The sequence below is a fragment of the Rhipicephalus sanguineus genome, chromosome 2, assembly GCF_013339695.2.
Source record: "Rhipicephalus sanguineus isolate Rsan-2018 chromosome 2, BIME_Rsan_1.4, whole genome shotgun sequence".
NCBI classification, from domain to species: Eukaryota; Metazoa; Arthropoda; class Arachnida; order Ixodida; family Ixodidae; genus Rhipicephalus; species Rhipicephalus sanguineus.
Window position 1 is genome coordinate 147,457,428 of NC_051177.1, and position 22,356 is coordinate 147,479,783.

The 22,356-nt window shown below is 48.1% G+C and overlaps 1 protein-coding gene across 1 annotated transcript in view; it reads right to left on the bottom strand.

Moving 5' to 3' along the window:
• Positions 1–2,760: 2,760 nt before the first annotated feature.
• The window catches only part of LOC119381959 (uncharacterized), a 45,429-nt gene continuing 25,833 nt past the window's right edge, over positions 2,761–22,356 (bottom strand). The window contains exons 5-8 of the mRNA XM_049412949.1: positions 22,100–22,319; positions 4,651–4,980; positions 3,644–3,874; positions 2,761–2,778 (exon numbers count right to left, since the gene is read on the bottom strand). Of these exons, the coding sequence (XP_049268906.1) occupies positions 2,761–2,778; positions 3,644–3,874; positions 4,651–4,980; positions 22,100–22,319 (799 nt within the window). The remainder of the gene's footprint in view (positions 2,779–3,643; positions 3,875–4,650; positions 4,981–22,099; positions 22,320–22,356) is intronic.

Sequence of the window (22,356 nt, forward strand, 5' to 3'; positions counted from 1 at the left end):
GATACCGTACTGATCTAACGGGAATTCCTTTTTGATTGTCCTCTGTAGTACATCCCAAAAGTACACGCCCTCCCAGCAATGCAAGAAAACATGGTCAATAGAATCTGGCTTATTACAGATAAGGCAGTCTGAGCCCCAAAGTAAGAAAAAACCACGCTCCTCAAGAAATACCTTGACATGCAATGTGCCTGTGTGAAGCTTAAAAAAGAAGGACTTCGTGGAAGGCGCCACTTGCATTCTTTTAACCCTTTTTAGCACGTCCTGCCCTTGGCCTCTACTGTGCATGGCCCTGTACAGAGGGACGGGTACAATTGCATCACACACATCTTTGTACCGCTTTTTACGTGTCACTGAGAACAGATACTCATTATAAAATCTAAGAGACAAAAAGCGAATACTTAGAATCACCTCCTTGAGATACCCGCAGACCGCGCCATTCATGTGATCTGTACCAACTACATATCCAGGTAGAGCCCTGATCAGCCTCAGTTGGCACACCGTGCGCAGGAAAGGGTCACTCACATTACGGAAAAAGAACCACCTGTTTATCATTTGCTGAATGAAAAGATGTGGCAGACCCAGACCTCCTTTCTTTACTCGTCTTAACAGATTGGATCGACTGCATCGTTCCCAACTAGAGGCCCACACAAAAACTGCGAAGACACGATGAAATTTCTGTATATTTGCCCGTGAACAATGCAATACCTGCATCACGTACCATAGTTTCGACGCGAAGAATAAATTGCAAACCGTAGCTCTTGAGAACATTGATAGGTGATTACCCTTCGACCTATTCACTTTCAACTGAATTGCTCTTGCCTGTTCTTGCCAATAGTTACCACTGTCTTTATAATATTCGAGCGGTACACCTAGATATTTGGCAGGTGTCGTCCCCCACTAAACATTGCCGAAAAATTCTGGTCTAGATGACCACACTCCGTGCCAAAAACCCAAGCACTTTCCCCAATTTACCAGACTACCAGTTGCATTGGTGAAACTCTTTACTACAGTGATAACCTGTGCAACACTTTCTTTGTCGGTGCAACAAACTGCGACATCGTCCGCGTATGCCAGAATTTTGACTTCTGATGCCTGCAACCTAAAGCCGTGAATGCTGCTGTTTTCACTTATTGCCAAGCACAGAGATTCTATGTAGATGCTGAACAATAGGGGGCTAAGCGGGCAGCCCTGACTGACGGATCGGCATATGGTGGACACGGCGCGAACGCGCCTTATATCTCTCACACATTCTCTTTCGCACGGTGCTCTCTGCGGGGCGGAGCGGAGCGGGGCGGAGCGGGGCGGAGCGGGGCGGTGCCGCCGTCTGTGAGAGGTGAAAAGAAGTAATGCTTCACGATCGACACTTACTAGCGCTTACTCCGAGACTACGCGCGATATCGGAGGTCATGGTTAAAGGGGTCATGAAGCACCCCTTGGGCTTGTTGAAAAAACACATCCTGCGGAAAGCTGACACGGCTATGAACTGCTCTGCCAAATACTACAGTCGTGCGCGCCGCGTAAAGGCCACAAGCGGAGCGCGAAGTTGCCGTTTCCCCAGGCGCCCTCTTTTCAAACAGAGGCTGGTTCTCACTCTCGTCGGTGGGCGGGGCGTCTGTCAGTTTACGTCGCGGATCTGTCAGTTTACGTCGCAAGAGACATAGCATGCTTAGTTTCTACAGCGCGACTGGACGCGGACGGAGAAGGAACACGCAAACACACACACAGCGCTGACTTTCAACTGGAATGTTTATTTTTCATATGCACGTGACGCTTATATAGACACACGCGAGCAGGTGCACACAAAACAAGAAACAAAAGCAGGACCCAAACGCGCATGTTCTGCCGCAATCACAACCAGTTGCCACCAACCTAGAGTGACGCATCCAGATATCTCTTTTCCTTATCTGTTAGAGACAAGGATGGCATGCTGACACATGTATCATTCATTTTATCTATTTCATACGCTTCAATAATTTCTCTAGTCAATCGATCTCTTGCCCTGTTGAGAATACTAGTTTTATCAAAAATGGGAAAACAGCCACATCTTTGGCAGTGAATGGCAAGGTGTCCGGAAATAACTTTCGTGACATTGTACTTATGTTCGCGCAACCTTTGATTCACACACCGGCCAGTCTGGCCAATGTACGTACACACGGGAACATGACAGCGGGACGGAATAAATAACGTCTTTAGCGCAGGCAACAAACTTCTCGCTATGTTTAGTGGAACACGAAGCATTTTCTTTTTCCCTTTCGGCGTTCACTCGCCTGCAAAGTCCCTGCAGTCGCACGGGCGCGGAAAAAACAACGTCCACACCGGACCTTCTCGCAATCCTTTTCAGGTTGTGAGATACGGTGTGGATGTAGGGCACTACTGCGAGCTTTTTCCTTCGAGTGTCACTCTGATGCTCACTCGGATTAGACCTGTACTTTTTGTTCAGGCACTCCGCCACCGCTGACAACAGTCTCATGGGGTAACCGGAGTCGCACAGACGCTTGGCCTGGCCCCACAAACTTTCCTCAATCTTATGCTCACAAGACTTGGACAAAGAATTGTGGAAACACGACTGAATCACGGCACGTTTGACTAACTTGGAGTGCGCCGATGCAAATGGCAACACCGGCTTGTTACCTCTAGGCTCGTAGCTCCAGCAAACACCTCTTGGATGGCAATACAACCCTATGTCCAAAAATCTTATGAAATTGTCCTTCGGGACTTCATGCGTCAATAAAAGAGGGGACAACACGTCAGTAAAAATGCTCAGGGTTCTAGCGACCCCTGCGTCAAAGTTGTTAGAGTCAAGGCGTGAAACAATTAGGTAGTCGTCTACGAATCTGAAGACGTCAACGACGTCCGTACTGGTCAAACGATCGCGAAGGAGCTTGTTGCGGTGAGCCAGAAATAGGTCGCTCAAACAGGGAGCGATAGAAGACCCAATACATATGCCATTTTTTTGTTTCACAATGTGTTCGTCCCAAGTTGCGTAGGTTGAGTTTACATAAAAGTGAAGGAGCTCTAAAAACTGATCACAGGACAAGCCGGAAGCGTTCTGGAAATTGACACTTCCCAACCTGTCGATGCTATCTGCAACACATGTCATCAATTCCGCCTGGGGAAGTGAATAAAACAAATCTTTAACGTCGATTGAAAAGACGGCTAGGTTCTGGTCCTGCCTAACCTTAAAGAATTCAACAACTTGCTCCGACTTAACTACCAAATAAGGATCGTCAACAGGAAGCATCTTCAAGTGCTTCTGTAAGAACAATGCCAAACACTTCTGCCATGTGTCGTTTTCGGACAAAATCACACGGAGAGGACAGTCACTTTTATGCGTTTTAGCTGTAAAAAATATTTCTAACTGCAACTTTTTGCTATTTCCTAACGATCAAGCTAGGCTTTCGAGATTATATCTTTTGCACAACTTTACTGCCTCATTTCGAAGTTTCCTCAGCGACACGTCGTCATGCGCATTGAACACGGCGGATACAGACTCCGAGGCTTTTGTCAAGTACACGGACTTGGGCATTACCGCGAAGCCACCTTCTTTGTCCGCGGATAACAAAGACAGAAAATTATCCTTCATGTACCTAACAGTACTGGCCAACGAAAGTTTTTCACCTGAAGGACGGGAGCGACACAGTACATCCAAGCCTTCAGATATGCTCCTGTCAAACTCGGCTTCGGGAACTTCCTTGGACACTTGCCTGACCATGGAGAGCAGTTCAGGACGCGACTTCTGAGGTTCGACGGCGAACTTGGGTCCACACCCGAGGACGCGTTGCACATGTTCCGGCAGTGTCACGTCACCCACGACGTGAATGGGATTCGTTGGAACCGGAGACTTCTGCACCTGGTTTCTTAAAGGGACCGACAACTGCCCAGAACATGAAATGAGATGACTGCACTGATGGAAAGATTGTCCGTCGCATTGACTCAAACCAACCCTGTTTATCTCGTGAGAGGCGGATTTATATTTTTATTTCTTCATTGAAAGTCGCGAAAAATGACCTTTGGCGCCTCTGGCGACAAAATCATACACGGTCCGATGAAGCCGGTCACGTGACCATTGATTGGTGTACGCGTTCGATGACTTTTCTGTTAGTACTGTAATATTGTTCATTTCTTTATATTAAAAGATATTACTCCATAAAAATGTGCATATAGGCCTGCGTTAGTTGTATGCAACAAAGTGGCGCTGCCTTCGCTTGGCGTAATGATCCCATGCCGCGAAAAGCCATCCATGACACAGGCGCAGGCAACCTTGGTCGCAGGCGCGCACAACGCTGTACAAATACCTAGAAGGTGTATAAAGCCACATCATCTCATTGTAGCAGCTTGCTATTTTCAAAAATGGCTGGAAAGCTCAAAATAATGGTGGTTAAGCATAGGTACAGTAACTCCTGCGAAAGCAGAACAACAACAGCTTTCACAAGGGCTAGCGGCATTGCTATCAATTCTCAGCGTTGCTGGAGCAAGCCTTCATGCGTGCTTGGAGCCTTTCAGATCGAAAAATACTGCTTATAAAATAACTACGTGCTTTTAGGATAAACCACTGCAGCTACAAACGCTACGAAGGGTAAGCTTCCTGTCGCGCCGTAAAAAACTGGGTCGAGAAAAATCGGTTGTCGGTCCCTTTAAGCCCGGGAGCACCTGCTGCCAGAGGAACTCGGTTGAGCTGCTAGTAAGCCTGGAGAACTCCCGCCGAGTGTGGGGGCTTGAAGACGGTCCAAGAAGATGCCTCAGTTGGTCTCTGTACAGCCGTACCTGCCTCTGCCATTCAGAGCGCATTACCTTACAAATGCGAACCCCATGGTTCACTGAAGGTAGGCAATAGCCGAATAAGGCCACAATCTCTGGAGGCAGAACCTTGTGTCGGATGCAGAAGCCTAGCACTCTAGCTTTGCAGGCTGCGGTTGCGATCAGCGTACTCGAAGGAAAAAGCTCGCAGTAGTGCCCTACATCCACACCGTATCTCACAACCTGAAAAGGATTGCGAGAAGGTCCGGTGTGGACGTTGTTTTTTCCGCGCCCGTGCGACTGCAGGGACTTTGCAGGCGAGTGAACGCCGAAAGGGAAAAAGAAAATGCTTCGTGTTCCACTAAACATAGCGAGAAGTTTGTTGCCTGCGCTAAAGACGTTATTTATTCCGTCCCGCTGTCATGTTCCCGTGTGTACATTGGCCAGACCGGCCGGTGTGTGAATCAAAGGTTGCGCGAACATAAGTACAATGTCACGAAAGTTATTTCCGGACACCTTGCCATTCACTGCCAAAGATGTGGCTGTTTTCCCATTTTTGATAAAACTAGTATTCTCAACAGGGCAAGAGATCGATTGACTAGAGAAATTATTGAAGCGTATGAAATAGATAAAATGAATGATACATGTGTCAGCATGCCATCCTTGTCTCTAACAGATAAGGAAAAGAGATATCTGGATGCGTCACTCTAGGTTGGTGGCAACTGGTTGTGATTGCGGCAGAACATGCGCGTTTGGGTCCTGCTTTTGTTTCTTGTTTTGTGTGCACCTGCTCGCGTGTGTCTATATAAGCGTCACGTGCATATGAAAAATAAACATTCCAGTTGAAAGTCAGCGCTGTGTGTGTGTTTGCGTGTTCCTTCTCCGTCCGCGTCCAGTCGCGCTGTAGAAACTAAGCATGAACAACCAACTAGCCCGCCAACGCACTTTAGTCAATAGCATGCTTATTGGCCGATAGCCGACGTAAATCGAGAGCGGCGTTCGGATCAGATGCGCTTCTTGCCGCGGGGTGCCGCCACTTGCCGGCGCCGCACTCCTCAGTACACGGTAGCCGCTCTCGCGCAAGCGAATCACAGCGGGAGAGCGATCGCGTTTCATGACGCGCACTGACGTAACTTCTTTCCCCCGTGTGATCCCTCCCTGTCTAGCTTCGAGTGCGCTCGTCGGCACGAGAAAAGAGAGAAAGCGCTGGGAGCGTGCGCCAGTAACTCCGCTGATTCTTGACGGATTCGAGAAATTTTTGCGGCAATCGATTCGGGAGGCAGTAAACTCCGATACTAAGGTCATTAGATCATTACTTGGAAAAGTGGTTCATGACCCCTTTAAAGCGTCTCGATACTAGCGACATACACTGGTCGAGCTGGCGTCGCCGAGGCACCGTTGACGCAGTTACGTTCTTTACCTTTCGCTTCGTGTTAGCGTCTTAGCGTGCGTCGGCTCATCGGAGTAGTGCAGCTTACACATGCACCAGCGGGATTTCTCCGCCGCCGACTGCTTCGATTGCAAGAGCACCGACTAACAAAACTGCTGGAATACGCGTTGCAGAAAGGACGCAGTTTCGACGGGCGAATGTCGTGCCTTGGTGGAGCGAGACCAGCGCCTGCGAGACAGAGGCTAGCGGGACGCACGCGTTTGCGGCTCAGGCTACGAACCTCTACCTCCCGTGTTGCTGTGTGTTAGTGTGTGTTAATGTATGCATGAGCACAGGCGTCGGCTACCCATTACTAGAAAGCGCACACCGTGCCGTTTCTCTCCTTAATTGACGACGCTTTGAAGAAGTGCATAGAGGGTACCAGTGTTGATTATGAGCTTGTTGATATCATCCTTACGCGGGATTCACGATTCGCTGTGTCCGAATATATGCTCACACCGTCAGTTACCACAACGAAATTTAATCATGATCATGGGCGTTAGTCGTCGCGATAGAGATATGCTGTCAACACGGGTGCATCCACGTCAAGCGGTGCTATAGCTGCCAAACACGAATAGACATTGTACAAGCTCTCATATATCACTACACAATAAACACTACTTCTGTGAGGACATGTTTCACTTTCGTGTTATACCGATTCCTACGACGGAGGGATCAGCCATGTTTTTTTTGTGTTTTTAGAGCATCGCGATTTTATTATGAGACAGTTGCTTAGAGTAGCTTTATATTTTTCACTCCTTAGCGTAGGTAAAATTGAGTAAATTGCAGCGTTTTCGGGAATTTTTTTACAAAAGAAGATTGTAGACCAAATACATCAATTATTTTTATAGAACTCTCCATAAAATATATCTCCTAAAGTTTTTGTTTTGCCTGTGTGCGGCGCACAGGCTCTAAAATAAAATCCTGAACTTCGAAAAAACGCTACATTGGCCTTCAGACGTCTGTAGGCGCACCCTAAGGTGGTCAAAGAAAAAATAACATCTGGGTTTTAACGTCCCAAAAACCACGATATGATTATGAGAGACGCCGTAGTGGAGGGCTCCGGAAATTTCGACCACCTGGGGTTCTTTAACGTGCACCTAAATCTAAGTACACGGGCCTCAGACATTTTCGCCTCCATCGAAAATGCAGTCAAAGAAAAAATAAGCATCATAACAACTTCGTCCACAGAAAGTTTAATCGAAGTAGTTTTAGTTTTAGCAAGAAAAAGTTTTTGAAGTTTAGTCCCACCATTGCATTATTTTGCTACGGGGACAATGCAAACCGACTGAATTTACTGCATAAAAAAAAGAGGTAGTGTATTCGTAGCACATTATTTTCAGTTCCTTTTCTTAGTACTTTATGATGTACAATACACATCAAGGAGATGATAAACATAGGTAAAAATATAACAATACCATTGGCTTAGATGCCGAAATTCCCCAATTACGAATCGCGTTACTTATTGCATTGTTTACGCACACCGGAGGCGGCTGCGGCGGCGCCGCACAACTACGCCACAAAAATAGGCTGTTGTGATCTCATAACAGCTGTAAAACAGCGCATGTTACAAGACAGACAAATTCTACTTTAACCAAAATCTGCTGCCTGCAACCATCCAAATAAGGATGTGAAAAATAGCTTGGCATGCATATCCCGTCCGTATACATAGTTTTCACGGACGTCACGCGACGTCACCACAGCCACTTCCGCTTTGCTCAGCCGCCATGTTCGGGAACCTTTCGAGACGCGGATAACCCGGCCTACCGTGTTGCGGCAGCTGGCGCGCACATTTCCCAGGGTTGTACTTAGCGCCACAGCCATGACGATTCGTGCGATGTTCGGCTGTGGTAGCAGAAGCAAGACTTCTGCGAAACCGACCCACAGAGAGTCAGGCACCGGCATGTTTTGTTTGCCGAAGGTTATCACCAAGCAGTGCGAGAGAACGCGGGCTCTCTCAGAAAGGCGCCGGAACGTTTGTCTGGCCCGCATAAATCGGGAAGACTTGAAGAACTTGGACAACATTCGCATCTGTGGTTGCCACTTTATTACAGGTAAAACTTTAATTGCAGTAGTTTAAACGGACTTCTTTTTCTTTTCAATTATTTTGATAAAGCTATCGCTATAGCGATAGCTACTAAGTATACTTAGTATACTTACGGCTGCGAGTCGCGCGCCGCCGATTTCTCAAGCTCCTAAGATTATGGGGCAGTTTACATCTTTCCGTACGCGCAATGCCACTTGATAAGCTACTAGCCTGTTCGCGAATTTGCACGCAAACCATCTCAACTGATGGATGAAACGAATCCGGACTGGGCGCCCACACTTCACCTAGGATACCCAAGTGAATGAGGTGCGGCTTCAACATTGTCTGCGCGGTACGCCCGACGCAAGGCGTGCCGCGAAAAAAAGCGGCAGCCACTGCAGCGAGTGTCACGTCCTGTAAAGTATCTGGGGACGGAGAGCCTTCAACAGACTGCGACGGGCCTGAAGCGCGCACACTCGCAAGAAGCGGCCTGGGCAAGAAGCTGTTTACACACTCACATCGGCAAACACGACGACACGTTGTGACTGCAACTTTCCACTCGTAAAATAATTGTGCGCATCTAAGGACTTGTAAGACTTCATTTGCTGCAAAGAAATGTAGCTGGCTGACAGTACCAGGTAGTTTATAATATCCACGTGCGTCGTTGGTGGCAGTACCGCAGTACCTCGGCATCCGTGGTCGCGTCTCTTCCTACGCGCAGCGTATACGGGTCCACACCGCTGCACATGGCAATTTTCGCTTCGTAACGCACTCTGGTGGGTCCTACGAGCTCGTCGAAGTAACCGGGGCAAAAATTCCATTTCGTGCACAAGTGTCGCCCGCGAAAATGCCGCCGGAACGTGCGCTGATGCAACCGCACGCTGGCTTTGCGGCTACGGCGTGTGCTCGTAGGCGCCCGGTGATGGCGGCGACTGCCCAACAAAAGTCCCGCACGCCGGATATGACGTCACGTGAAAACTATGTATTCGCAATGCCCATAGACTGTCGCGCCACCGAGCGGAATTCAGGAGCGTCCTCTCGAGGAGGGTTAGTAGACGACAAAATGGCGGCACTATGCAGTCGCTCCCTTGTTCGGCTGTGCTAGCCTCAGTGTTAACGCGTTGGCAAGAAAGGAACACTACGACTTTGCATGTTCCCTGCATCAGTGAACAAACCGGGCCCTCCGCGACACGAGAAATCTGATTCGTTCTTGCGAGACGCGAAGTTTTCGTGAAAATACGTGGCAACTCGCGCTTTCAAGGCTAGCCCACAGTGTACACATACTATCAGCTTCGCGAGGCTTTCTGTAGCCACGTAGGTGAGTTAAATGTTATCGTCTGACATATTCAGTTGAAGCTCACCCTGTTTTACTTGCATATATAATTGGTCAGTGTTTCTTGCAGTGCATGAGTCCCATAACACGTACTGCACGCGGGAGGGAGGTCGCGCGGGCTCGCGATGTGCTCATGTATAACTGAGCGATCTCAAGTTGGCGATACATTAAAACAGGGCCTCTATCCTTTGTCAGCAAAGCGCTGTTACGAATCGTGCGAGCGACGTTTCAATCATTCGAGGACGCGTCTGCTCGACGCCTTTCGTGGAGCGAACGCTTTCCATCCACGCCGTCCTTCGCCAGTTTCATAGCCACCGCTGCGCCGCTTGTTTTTGTACGTTTGTTGATAGGTGGCATCACACTGCAAGCGATTTGCTTGTTGACCGGTCTGAGAGGAGAGCAAAACGTTCTCCGCGCCCAGACGTCTGTCTAATTGTAAACGTGGTGACGCGGAGTGGTCGAAGTCGTTCGGCGGAGGAAATTCTTCAGATTGCTTTCAGCAGTGATGTTGAAAGAAACCATCTTGACGACGAGGATTTTTCACTGGACGTAGAAGACTGTGAAAGCACCGAGAGTGACAGCGACGATGAACCACCAGCTGCTAACTCACGAGGAGCGAGTTGCACTTCACGTCCCCTCGTGCGTTAATGTTCTTTCACGCTCGTAAGTCACTTTGATTGTATTTAATCTATAATATCCTTGAGCGAGATCAAAATAAAAGCATAGTTCCTCTTGTGCATTGCATGTATCACAATTATTGTGGATATTATGGAGCGCCGCATGCCGCCAACACGCTCGAGCTCGACAACGAAGCGAAATGGTTAGAGCGATGGAACGTGCAGTCACGGCCACAATCCACGCCTCTCGGCGAACTTTTTCGACGTTGCGAAAAGCGTTCGTGTTTATTCTTTTCGATATTCATGTTTCGATCGTGCTGATCGAACCTGCAACATGCGAGTGAAGTACACACGGCTAGAGTCTCAGCATGGCTGTGACACAAGTGTTACTGAATGGCATGGTAAATGCTTGTGTTCCGTTGAAGACGTAACTCCGCGTTTTCGACTGCGCAAGTAATGACGACGGGGCTTTATCACAGAACACTTTTATGTTTGCAAGCCATCATCACGCGCAGCAGCGATGGCGCTACTCGCTGGCGGCCTACTACTGCGGCAAATCCGTCAGGCAGGCTCGGTACGTACTACCTCGGAGTGCCGTTCAGCTCATACGTCAATTCTAGTTCATACAGGTTTATGTAGCACGCACAGGATTTCGCAAAGCATCGTTATGCACGGTAACGGAGCTGAAATATAACCTTTCACTTCGCAGCAAATAATTAGGTGGCGAGTACTTAGCACTTTCCATGGTTTTGGGAAAGTATTTTAGTCTCATATCCATTTCAGCGCAGCTCATGACTTCATCCTGTGAAAGTGGCACGGTCCGTACGTCCGCACGTCCTATCTGTTCCTATGCTAACAAACGGGTTGACCCTCCTCCTGGCGCCATCTTGAAAAAGCACGGCGCGCCACCTATAGTTCGTGGGCATTGCGATATTGGACGGAATGCGGGCATACACGGCGGGTCGTCACATCGTGCGCCGTTCGTTGCGGAATACATAGATGAACTCCGTTTGGATCCGCTATAAATGGCCACGCTCACGCCTCCTTTCTCCGGTTGTCATGAACTTTGAGACTTGACTTATTTTGACGCTAACTGATTCTCGGAGCCGCATGCAATAAGTAACGCGATTCATTATTCCGTAGTTTCGGCATCTAAGCCAATGTATTGTTATATTTTTACCTCTGTTTATCATCTCCTTTCTCCTTGATAGGTATTATACATCATAAGGTACTAACAAAAGGAACTGAAAATCATGTGCTACGAATACACTATCTCTTTTTTTAAATGCGAATGCATTTCTTAGTCGGGCTATGTCAGGCATCCGGCGTTGTCCGCGCGCCTCTTCGCTCTCACTCCCTCTCCCATAGCAACAGCTGCGGGCGCGCGCGCTTCTCCTCGCCCCTTGCAACCGGAGCAGGTGGTGCGGGCGGAGTTGGCGGAGTAGCGGAGAGTGAGTTGAGGGGAGGAGCGCGCTCTGGCGTGTGAGCGCGCTCGCATCGCGGGAGCTCGGCGGAGCTCCAGGCCGAAGCGCTCTCCGCATTCGAAGTGCTGACGTCACCAAGTGGAGGCGGCGACGGCAGCGGGAATCCGGTTTCCCCCGTTCCCGGTGGCCCGCTCACACGCGGATGGATACAACTCGAAACACGTGTCACTGGTCATCATTAAGAAAGTCGTGCCATTTTTCTGAATAAACTAATACAATCGGCGGCAGAAACCTGCAATAACCCTATGACAGTTATTTTTAAATGCAATATCAGCACCTAGCGAGATAACTTTCAACTCAAAAGCGCGCTGTATTTAATGACGGAGGGCGAGTAGTGCGGCGGCACACCGGCACGTCAGTTTGTTTCTTGCTGCCACACGTGGTACGTCGGTTCTGTCAGTGCAGTGTGCCGTTTTTCCCGAATTGTGAGAACGTCGTGCGTGCTGCAGCGTGTGTGGGGCATTGAATTCGTCAAACCGAACAAGTGCTGTGTCCTTCAGTGCAGTAGCTATTGCGACTTGAAGTGCAAGGTGTGCGTTTTTCGATTTTCCAAGATGCGGAGCTGCGCTGAAAATGGCTGCGCGCGATTTCGTGTGACAACTTCACTCCTTCACAGAACCTCAGGGTGAGTTTTCCTGCAGAATATTCTACATATACTTCCAAGCGTGATTAGAAGTACGACGGTCGCCACTTCTAGAAACGCCAGTGACGAGGATGAGGAATGGCATGACCTTCAGAGAGAAGCAAACTGTTCACGGCCTTGCTGCAACGTAGTTGTCACCGAGGAAACGCTGTAAAACATGACGGACATTATCCCGGTATTGGTGTATATGGCAGGGTATGCTGTCTACGACACCTTGAAGAAACTCAAGAGTGAGAAATGTAGAGAAGCAACGACAGTGAATAAAGAAATTTCAGTTTGTGTTGCAGAGAAGCACTGACCTCGTCTGAGCAATGGACCGTGGAAGTATCCTGCTTTTAGCGCTGTTTGTCGTAAATGCTGTCGCATTGTGAGGGATAAGGTTCGGGTAATCACGGCAACTTAAAGAATTGTTGCCGAGAAGGACGAAGACATTTGCAGCTTGACGTTATAAGGCTTTAATGCCACAAAATGATGATGAAGCTTGGCGCGTTACAATGCAACAGCGAAGAACTGCCCTATAGCTACTAGCACGACACACGTTCTTGCAGGACTCAAGGTCTGACCCTCAGCGTAGTCCCCCACTGCACTACACAAGATTTGTGTGATCACTTCACCGTGTGACGGTCGAGGGCGGATCAGTCGATGAGTTGTGCTGCATCTTACGCCGACAGCAGCGATGACACAGGCATGGTCGGAGCGGAGCGTGCGGCAAAGCCGATGTGGCAAAGACGTCCCGGACAGCCAGTAGTAGGCCCAGGTCTGGAGTACGCCCGGGTCCGAGAACAACGGACCGGCGCCAGCTGCTGGAGCGCCTGGTAGACGGGAGCCAGGCTCGATCGGTCACCAGGCACAGGGGTAGGCCTCGGGACTAGGACCCGACGAGCGCTTCACCCTCCGACTGCTTCGTTCGGTTTCCGTTCTCGAACGCTCCCCTCGTCTTCTTCCACTTCTCTCTTCTCCCATGGCTTGGCTTGACTTAGAAGACACGATGCCGCCTTTTCTTATCTCATCGTCGTCTTCGTCGGCGCACGGCACAGCACAAACCCACAAACACAACGCACCAGATGAGCATACCGCGCACATCATGACAAAAGCCCCCCCTTTCGAAAGTTTTTTTTTTCAAAAAAAAAAAAAACTGTCCAAAGTGCGCGGGAGACAAGACCTATGACAAACAAATGTAGGCAAACGGTTGAACTGCGACACTAGATCTATCCACTGAAGTCTGCAAACAATACGAGGTCTGTACATGGCTAGCGCCTGCATCTGCAACCTACACATATCCACCACAGTGTCATTCCCTGAACCTATATGATATCTTCCAGGCGGAAGGTGTCTTGAACGTCGTGCACGTTGGAGTTGTTGTTCGATACCGAGTGTCTTACTGCCTTTGCCCTCATTCACATTACATGTACGCAGGGGTGATTCACATTTTCCTTCTTGGACCACGACGACTGAAGACGCCTGAGTCACGACTTGTGGTTGACGTTCGTCGTAACGCTTGAGCATGTTTATGTGAAACAGTTTCGTGGCGTGTCCGAGGTCCAACCAATAGTCGTGGTCGTTTCTCTTTCCTGTAACCAGAAATGGCCCTTTCCAGTGCACGAGAAGCTTGTTTTCCCTGGTTGGGAGTAATATAAGAACCCGGTCACCAACTTCGAGTTGTCGTGTCTTGGAGGTTCGGTCATAATACTTCTGCGTGTTTTGAGTTTGGGAGAGAGGATTCTCTTGAGCCAGCTTCAAGGTGTGTTGAAGACGTTCTCTAAGATCAAGCACATATCCGTAGGTAGTCTTGATATCTTCTTCTAGGTCTTCTGTCCAGAGTTCCTTAAGAATATCCAGGGGTCCTCGGACGTGCCGGCCGTATATCAGTTCAAAAGGTGAGAAGCCCATGCTGGTCTGAGGTACTTCTCGATAGGCGAATAACAGAGGCGCAAGAAGTCGGTCCCATGACTTCGGCTTCTCTTGGCACAACTTGCGCAACACCTGTTTCATGGTGCCGTTGAACCTTTCGACCAAGCCATTGCATATCGGGTGGTAAGGCGTCGAGCTCAAATGTCGAATAGCAAGCAAAGCATTCACTTCCTCCATCAGGCCTGACGTGAAGCAGGATGCTTGGTCACAGAGGATCTCCCGCGGAAATCCTATTCGGGAAAACATCTCCAGTAGCCCATCTGCTACTGTTGCCGAATCAATTGCGGGCAAAGCCACCGCATCCGGGTACCGAGTGGCGACATCCACAAGGGTAAGAATATATCGATAGCCCTTCTTTGAAATCGGCGTCAATGGTCCAATGATATCAACGGCCACACGTTCGAAGGGCGTGTCAACCAAAGGCATTCGTCCAAGAGGCGCTTTGCCGACTTTGCCTTTGGGACATATCCTTTGGCATACGTCGCATGATTTGACGAATCTTCGGACCTCCTCTTGTATACCGGGCCAATAAAACGACTCCAAAACTCGGTCCTTCGTCTTCTTGATACCCTGGTGACCAGATATCGGAGATTCATGTGCCAAGTTCAACACTTGGGCACGCAACGCCTTTGGAACCACCGCCTGTTGAAATGATTTACCAGGAGCCAAGTGGTAAACGCGGTACAAGATTTCTTTCTCAAACATAAATGAGTGGTATATGGCTCCTGTGCCGCGTATGATGGTGTCGACTTTCGCCCTACAACCATCCAGCGACCGGTCTTCCTCTTGTTTTTGGCGGAATGACTCCTGTGTCACCTGTACGCTTCTAAACTTAGCAGTCGTCAGCTTCCGGCGATGTCCTTTGCTTGAAACACCAACCATGGTGGTGCTATTTGTCCCGTATCCATCCTCGGGTTTCTTTTCAGACTTCAATGTTTGATTAGTCGCCGACTTCTGGATCGCTGACTCCTTCCACGTTGAGTCAGGGTCATTAGCGCCACGGGCGCCGGCAACATTTCCTACGATGACATCGTAAAGTGGTGACGTCATGCATTTGACTATCGCATTGCCGCTGAAATAGGGCGATAGAATCCGTACTTCTGCTTCCGGTACCTCGATGCAACTACCATCAGCCAATAAAATCGTGGCGGTAGTACCCGTCAGCGCATCATCGGGAACAAGAGAACGGCGCACGACCAAGGTGTTGCTTCCAGTATCCCTCAAGACAGATACAGTATGTCCAAACACTTCTCCCTGTAACACCGGCGAGTTTCGCGTTGCTGTTGCGGTGAGTTCTGTGAGCGCACTGGCAACGTAATCATCTTGTGACGAATCATTGGCGCATCCCGGTAGCTCCGACTTCTGCTCGGTAGACACGATGCAAGATGTCGTCGTCTTTGACCCACCGTTGTTTGGGCATGCTCTTGCATCATGGCCTGGTTTTCGACAGTGCCCACAGAAGACTCGTTGGGGTTTCGTGCGGCAATCAGATGCTCTGTGCCCAGGTCGATCACAGACGAAACATCTAAGAGGAGGCTGGGTATATGTACATTCATCTTGCTCCTTGGTAATGTTTCCGGACTTGTTACGAAAGACCAACAAGTTTGTTTGCCGCTGGGCCTCCAAGAAGGTATCAGCCGCTTCTGCCATCTCTTCTACGGTCTTGCATTTCTTCTCCCTTAGGAAAAGTGCCAGGCGATCGTGACAGTTATTCAGGAATTGCTCAGCTACAATAAGGTTGCGCACGGATGCAAAGTCCTTGTCCGTTTTCGACATTTCCAGCCATCTATCGAAGAAGCTCTGTAATCTCGTGGCGTACTGTTTACCAGTTTCGCCGTCTTCCGGCTTGCTTTGCCGAAACTTTTCGCGATAGCCTTCGGCTGTGAAACGAAACCTCTGGAGCAAGGCCATTTTCGTACTCTGGTAATCCATCGAGTCTTCCGGCGACAGACGACCGAAGACTTTCAACGCTTCCCCACTGAGGCATAAACTAAGCGCTGTAGCCCACTTCTCCTCAGGCCACTCTTGACCAACAGCTACGCGTTCGAACCTCTTGAGATACGCATCGAGATCGTCACGCCTCTCGTCAAACACTGGAATCAGGTTGTGAGGATTGATCAAGCACGGGTGGCTTTGACTTCTCTCAGGTTCTCGGCTACCTTCGACCTCAGCTAGTCTAATTCGCAGTTGAAGAGTTCTCTCTTCTATCTCCAAACGTTCCTTCGCCGCCTGCCTTTCCGCGGAACGCTCTTGACGCGCTTGCACAGATTCCTCATGAGCCCGCTCTAACCGCGCATCTACCCACGTCTTTAGCTCGGCTCCTTGAAGCCCCATGCGTTCCGCTAGCGTTATAAGCTCTTGCTCACTCATCTTCACTACAAAGGTTTTAACTCAGTGCAAACGGCTTCGTCCTGCCTCGCGGACGCCAATTGTGAGGGATAAGGTTCGGGTAATCACGGCAACTTAAAGAATTGTTGCCGAGAAGGACGAAGACATTTGCAGCTTGACGTTATAAGGCTTTAATGCCACAAAATGATGATGAAGCTTGGCGCGTTACAATGCAACAGCGAAGAACTGCCCTATAGCTACTAGCACGACACACGTTCTTGCAGGACTCAAGGTCTGACCCTCAGCGTAGTCCCCCACTGCACTACACAAGATTTGTGTGATCACTTCACCGTGTGACGGTCGAGGGCGGATCAGTCGATGAGTTGTGCTGCATCTTACGCCGACAGCAGCGATGACACAGGCATGGTCGGAGCGGAGCGTGCGGCAAAGCCGATGTGGCAAAGACGTCCCGGACAGCCAGTAGTAGGCCCAGGTCTGGAGTACGCCCGGGTCCGAGAACAACGGACCGGCGCCAGCTGCTGGAGCGCCTGGTAGACGGGAGCCAGGCTCGATCGGTCACCAGGCACAGGGGTAGGCCTCGGGACCAGGACCCGACGAGCGCTTCACCCTCCGACTGCTTCGTTCGGTTGGTTGGTTGGTTGGTTGGTTGGTTCCTCAGTACTTTGGCTCAACCCACTGCGGGGGATAGGCCATGAAGCGGACGGTGCTTTGCTTAGGAAACTAATTCACTTCGTGAAGGAAAAAGCTGAAATGAAATGTTTAGCCTTTACATATAAACTCGCAAGATTTAAAGAAGAGAAAAAAGAAAAAAAAAACGCCTATATAGAAACAACAACAAGAACAATAAAAAAATATATATATATACAGTTGCATATAAGACAACTGAGGCTACACTCAACATTCAATTCTTTTGGATTCTCGTAAAAAATTAGAGACAGCGTTGAAAACGCTCCTGTGGCTAAAACCAAATATGGTTGCCCCAAATGAAAGAATCACCGGAAGTGACAAATTCAAGCCCAACTTCCGCAGGGGTTCTTCTAGTAGTCTTTTTCTTTGTGTTTTAAATCTTCGGCACGTCAAAAAGAAGTGCTCCAGAGATTCCCTCTCATTACAGTGGAGGCATAACGGTGACTGAGCCAGACCCGACCTGTGAAGGTAAAAGTTCAGTGGTGGGACTCGACAGCGTAGCCTTGTAATTTGTATTTCTTCCTTCCTAGATGAACACCATCTGCTCTTCCAAGGAAACTTTAGCTGTGGGAAATCTGATGAAAACAAAGGAGATTTATCGAAGTTATTGGCCGTGGTACGCTTTTCAAATCTCGCTGCTGTGACATACGCTGACGTGGGCAATACAGACAAAATAGGGCCATCATGGGATGATATTGCCAGTGCATCCGCATATTCATTGAGTGCTAGCCCTCTATGGCCTGGTACCCACACTAATCGAACCAGCCGTACATGCCTGGGAATCATCGAATAGAACGTCTGTATGGTACTCGATAAATTAGGTGCACTTAACGCAGAACAGACAGAGAGGCAGTCTGTTAGTACAACCACTGCTGATAGACACTGGGGCAATTTACTCAATGCTAGGACTATTGCCAGCAATTCAGCCTGGTAAATAGGGGTGAAGTCCGGTAACCGAATCGAGAATGACCAGTCTAGAGAGAATGATACAATTCCCACACCTGCCTTCTCTTCACAAACGGACGCATCAGTCGCTATCACAGTATTAGTTTCTAAAGTGGCCAGATGATCTTCCAAAATGCAATTTAGATATTTATATGGTAAATTTTTCGCGTTCTTGGGATATATATCATCAAATTCAATCCTAATTGTTTCTACAGTGCTGAGTATCTGTACTTCCCAGAGGTGAACTTTTAATGGGTCCAAAAGTCTCTGTGTAAAAATGACCTGGGGGCAACGTAATCTAGACCATTGGTGGTTAAAAAATGAGGCTTGCTGGTTAATGAAGACATACTGTGACCTCCTCTGTGGAGAAGCATAGATTTTTAGGAATGTACGTACTGTTAAAATATGAAATCTTTTGATAAGAGACGGCAGGCGTGATTCTTCGTATAGAATATTGTTTGCAACAAATTTTGGTAGCCCCAGACATAATCGTAATGATTCACGTTCTAACAAAACCAATGGTCGAACTTTATAAGCCGGAGAGCCAGAAAACAAAACGCAGCCGAATTCTAGAATTGGTCGAATGTACATGCAATAAATCATGACGAGCACGTCTCTGCGCAAACCGGCACGTTTATTGCTGAGCCTACGCAGCATCCCTACTGCGCGTGCTCCCTTAGTAGCCATGTTTTCTATATGGGGTCTCCAGTCAAGTTTGTCGGTATAGGTTACTCCTAAATACCTAATTGACTCGACCTGAGGTATCACGGCTTGTCGGTAAAGTAATGAAATTTGCACTGGTACATTTTGTGCGAAAACAACAATTGCACTTTTATTAATATTTAGCGATAAATTAATACCCTCTAGCCACGTTTCCAGGCTATTCATATATTTCTGCAGGGTTTGGTAAAGAGTGTGAATGTCTGCTGACGTAGCGAAAAATGCGATATCATCGGCATACACATACACCTGCACGTTCTGCTGTATGGGAATAGAACATAGCAGAATATTAAATAATACGGGTGATAACACTGAACCCTGCGGGAGGCCTCTCGTTTGCTTATATTTTGAAGAACTGACACCAGATTGCGAGCAATAAAATTCTCTATCCCTCAAGAAAGCATAGACCCATGCCACAAAGTATTCTGGCAGTCCTAAGTTCTGAAGCGAATTTATCAGTTTCACATGCTCCACACTGTCATAGGCTTTGGTGATATCTAAGGTTACTAAAGCTGAATATTGTTTCTGATATCGAGCAAGCTGTATTCTACTTTCTAGATCAACATGTGCACACCAAATGGAACAACCACGCCTGAAACCAATTTGACATGGGCTCAGTGTCATTTTTTCTGACATCCAGCGATGTACCCGGCTATGTAAAATTCTCTCGACGAGTTTTACTAGATTTGATGTGAGTGCTATAGGCCTGATATTATCTAAGGTAAACCCCGCGCCTTGCTTTTTTAATAACGGAATAACTTTTGCAACTCTCCAATCAGCTGGGATCCAAGAATTTCTAATTGAGTGATTCACAATTTCGAGTAGGCCAAGGGGGTATATCTTATGTACTGCTTTTATTACCGACGTCGTGATACCATCAGGACCTGGAGCGGAATTAGGCAGCGTTCTTACCACATTTACTAGCTCAGCAGCTGTGACCTCCTCAAAATCCTCACCCCTCTTAGGGGTCTGGGGTTGGTATAAGAGAACAGTCGTAAAGCGACTCTCTAGGCCCTGAGCGATGTCTTCGAGAAAGGACTTCAGTTCACTTGGTGTTGATACTACAGATTCTACGGTTTTCAGTACTGGAAGAACTTTCTTGGTTCTCAGAAAGCGAAATAGTGCTTTTCTGTTTGCTGTCTTTGAGAGAAACTCAGAACGTTCACTGTCAAATTTGTCCTTCGCAATGGCAACGGTTCTTTTAAAACTCGCGGCGGCATACTTATAGTCACTCCAGTTGCGAGGGCACTGGTTGAAAAGTAATTTTTTCCATGCAGCTTTTCTTAGTCTATACGCCCGCGAACAGTCCGCATTCCACCAAGGGTTGGTCGAAGCGCTTTTGGAGCTGTGTATAGTGAATTTGGACTTATTCAACGATTCTTTTAGGATGTCACTTAATCTGATAGCGTCTGGTTCCCTATCATCTGCTCGGTTAGATATAGCCGCTCGTAGTAATTTTCCAAATGTACTGAAATTTACATGCGTAACCGATGGTCGAATCATGGAAGTTACTGGGCATACCATCTCAAAAAATATAGGCATATGGTCGCTACTTGTGCCAGAATTAATAGCAGACCATGTTGAGATGGACAAATTAACACTAGAAAAAGTCAGGTCAAGCACAGAATAAGACTGATTATACACAAACGTGGGAGTTCTGGTGTTGATACACATCAAGTTATTCTTATTAGCCCAATCCGACAGACGCTTCCCATTCAAGTCAGTTTTAAAACCCCACGAAATATGGTGAGAATTGAAGTCCCCCACTAATATAATATCTTTGCGGCAATTTGAAACTACGGTATCTAGAACGGCAGAATTTTGAACACCCGCTGGAAAATATGAATTAATTAACGAAAATGGGAGGTATCCCGGAATAGTAATGTCTAATGCTAGAACCTCGCTATCTGAAGTCATTAACTGATATGTAATTTTCGCTCTATGAGCAATTTTGGAGGATATAAAAATTGCCAAACCGCCACCGCGAGAAGGCCGGTCTAATCTAAATGTGCGGTAATTTTTAATTTTAAAGCACTTTTCCTCTGAAAGCCAAGTTTCTTGTAAAGCAATAACATCGGGGGAATAATGATCACAAAGATGGAATAAGTCGGTAGTTGCTGAAAAAATAGAACGGCAATTCCACTGTAATACTTTTAGACTGCCTATTTTGGTAAAATACCAGCAGCACTCACTGCTTTCTCCAAAATGCTATCCTTCAAGAAATCCTTTTTTGATGAGGTTTCCTTCTGGTACTTCTTACTCTTTGCTTTGGAGTTCTGTGAAGACCCTTGTGCTTCAGGGGAAGCACGTCTTTTCATTTTTCTTGAATCAAGGTCCATTTTTTCCGACATCGAATCATGGGATCCGGAGTCAGAGCTCCAATCTACCTCGTGTTCAGTAGGTACAATTAGTTTACGGCCTGTGTTCGACGTGCTTGGCTTTGGTTTCGAAGGGCCTGGTTCAGATGAAACCTCAGTAATCTCTCCTGGAGAAGGTAGTAAAGGATTGTCAGCATATCGATTACCGCCCTGCAAGATTTGTGTCAATTGAGTATTCACTACTTGTGCCAATGATTCGGTTAGGCTCACAAATAAAGTTTCCATCAACTTCGTCATCGATCTTTCCACCGTTGATGCTATTATATCCGTCAGCGACGGGTCGAGCGTCTGATTGGCCCGGTTGGCAGCGGTGGCATAGCCACGTGAGCGCTCTGAAAGAACAGATCGGGCCTCACGCCGGGAGCATCGTTTCTGTTCAATTATCTCGAGGAGTTGCAACTCCTGTGTCCTCATAGGGCAACCTTCATCATCAGCTGCGTGAAGTCCACTACATAAACAACATCTCACTTCTTGGGTTGAGCAATCATTAGTATTGTGTTGTTCAGCGCATGTACGGCACCTCACCTCCGATCTGCATCCCTTTAAGGTATGTCCGTACCTCCAGCATTTTCTACACTGAAGTGGGCGAGGGGATAGCACTTCAACACGATAAATCAAAGGCCATGCTTTAATTTCGGTCGGACGAGTCGTGCCGGCAAATGTCACGATCACCGACTCTGTAGGGACCTTCTTGTTCTCAACGTTACGCGAGCACCGGAATACGGACACTGCTCCTGCTACGGCAAACATTTCTAGTATCTCTAGTGGTGTAAGGCTCGAGTCCACGCCACGAACTAGACCCTTCACACAGGCCAAATGGGCCGGCACGAAACAGCTCACCGGATGAGAGGCAAACGTTGTGCATTTCAGAAGATCTGTGATGCAGGCCTGGTCCGGCGAGCAGCACAGAATGCCACCACGTCCAAACTGACGCACCTCGGTGATCAGTTGGAAATGATCAGTTATTTTCCGGAGCTCTTCCTGAATTATTCTCGGGTTTTTCATGCGAATGGATTCCCCATTGGTTGGAACCAGGGCCACAGGAACGCTGTTCAGACCACTGCGCAAAAAAAGATCGATTGGCAAGTCATTGTTAG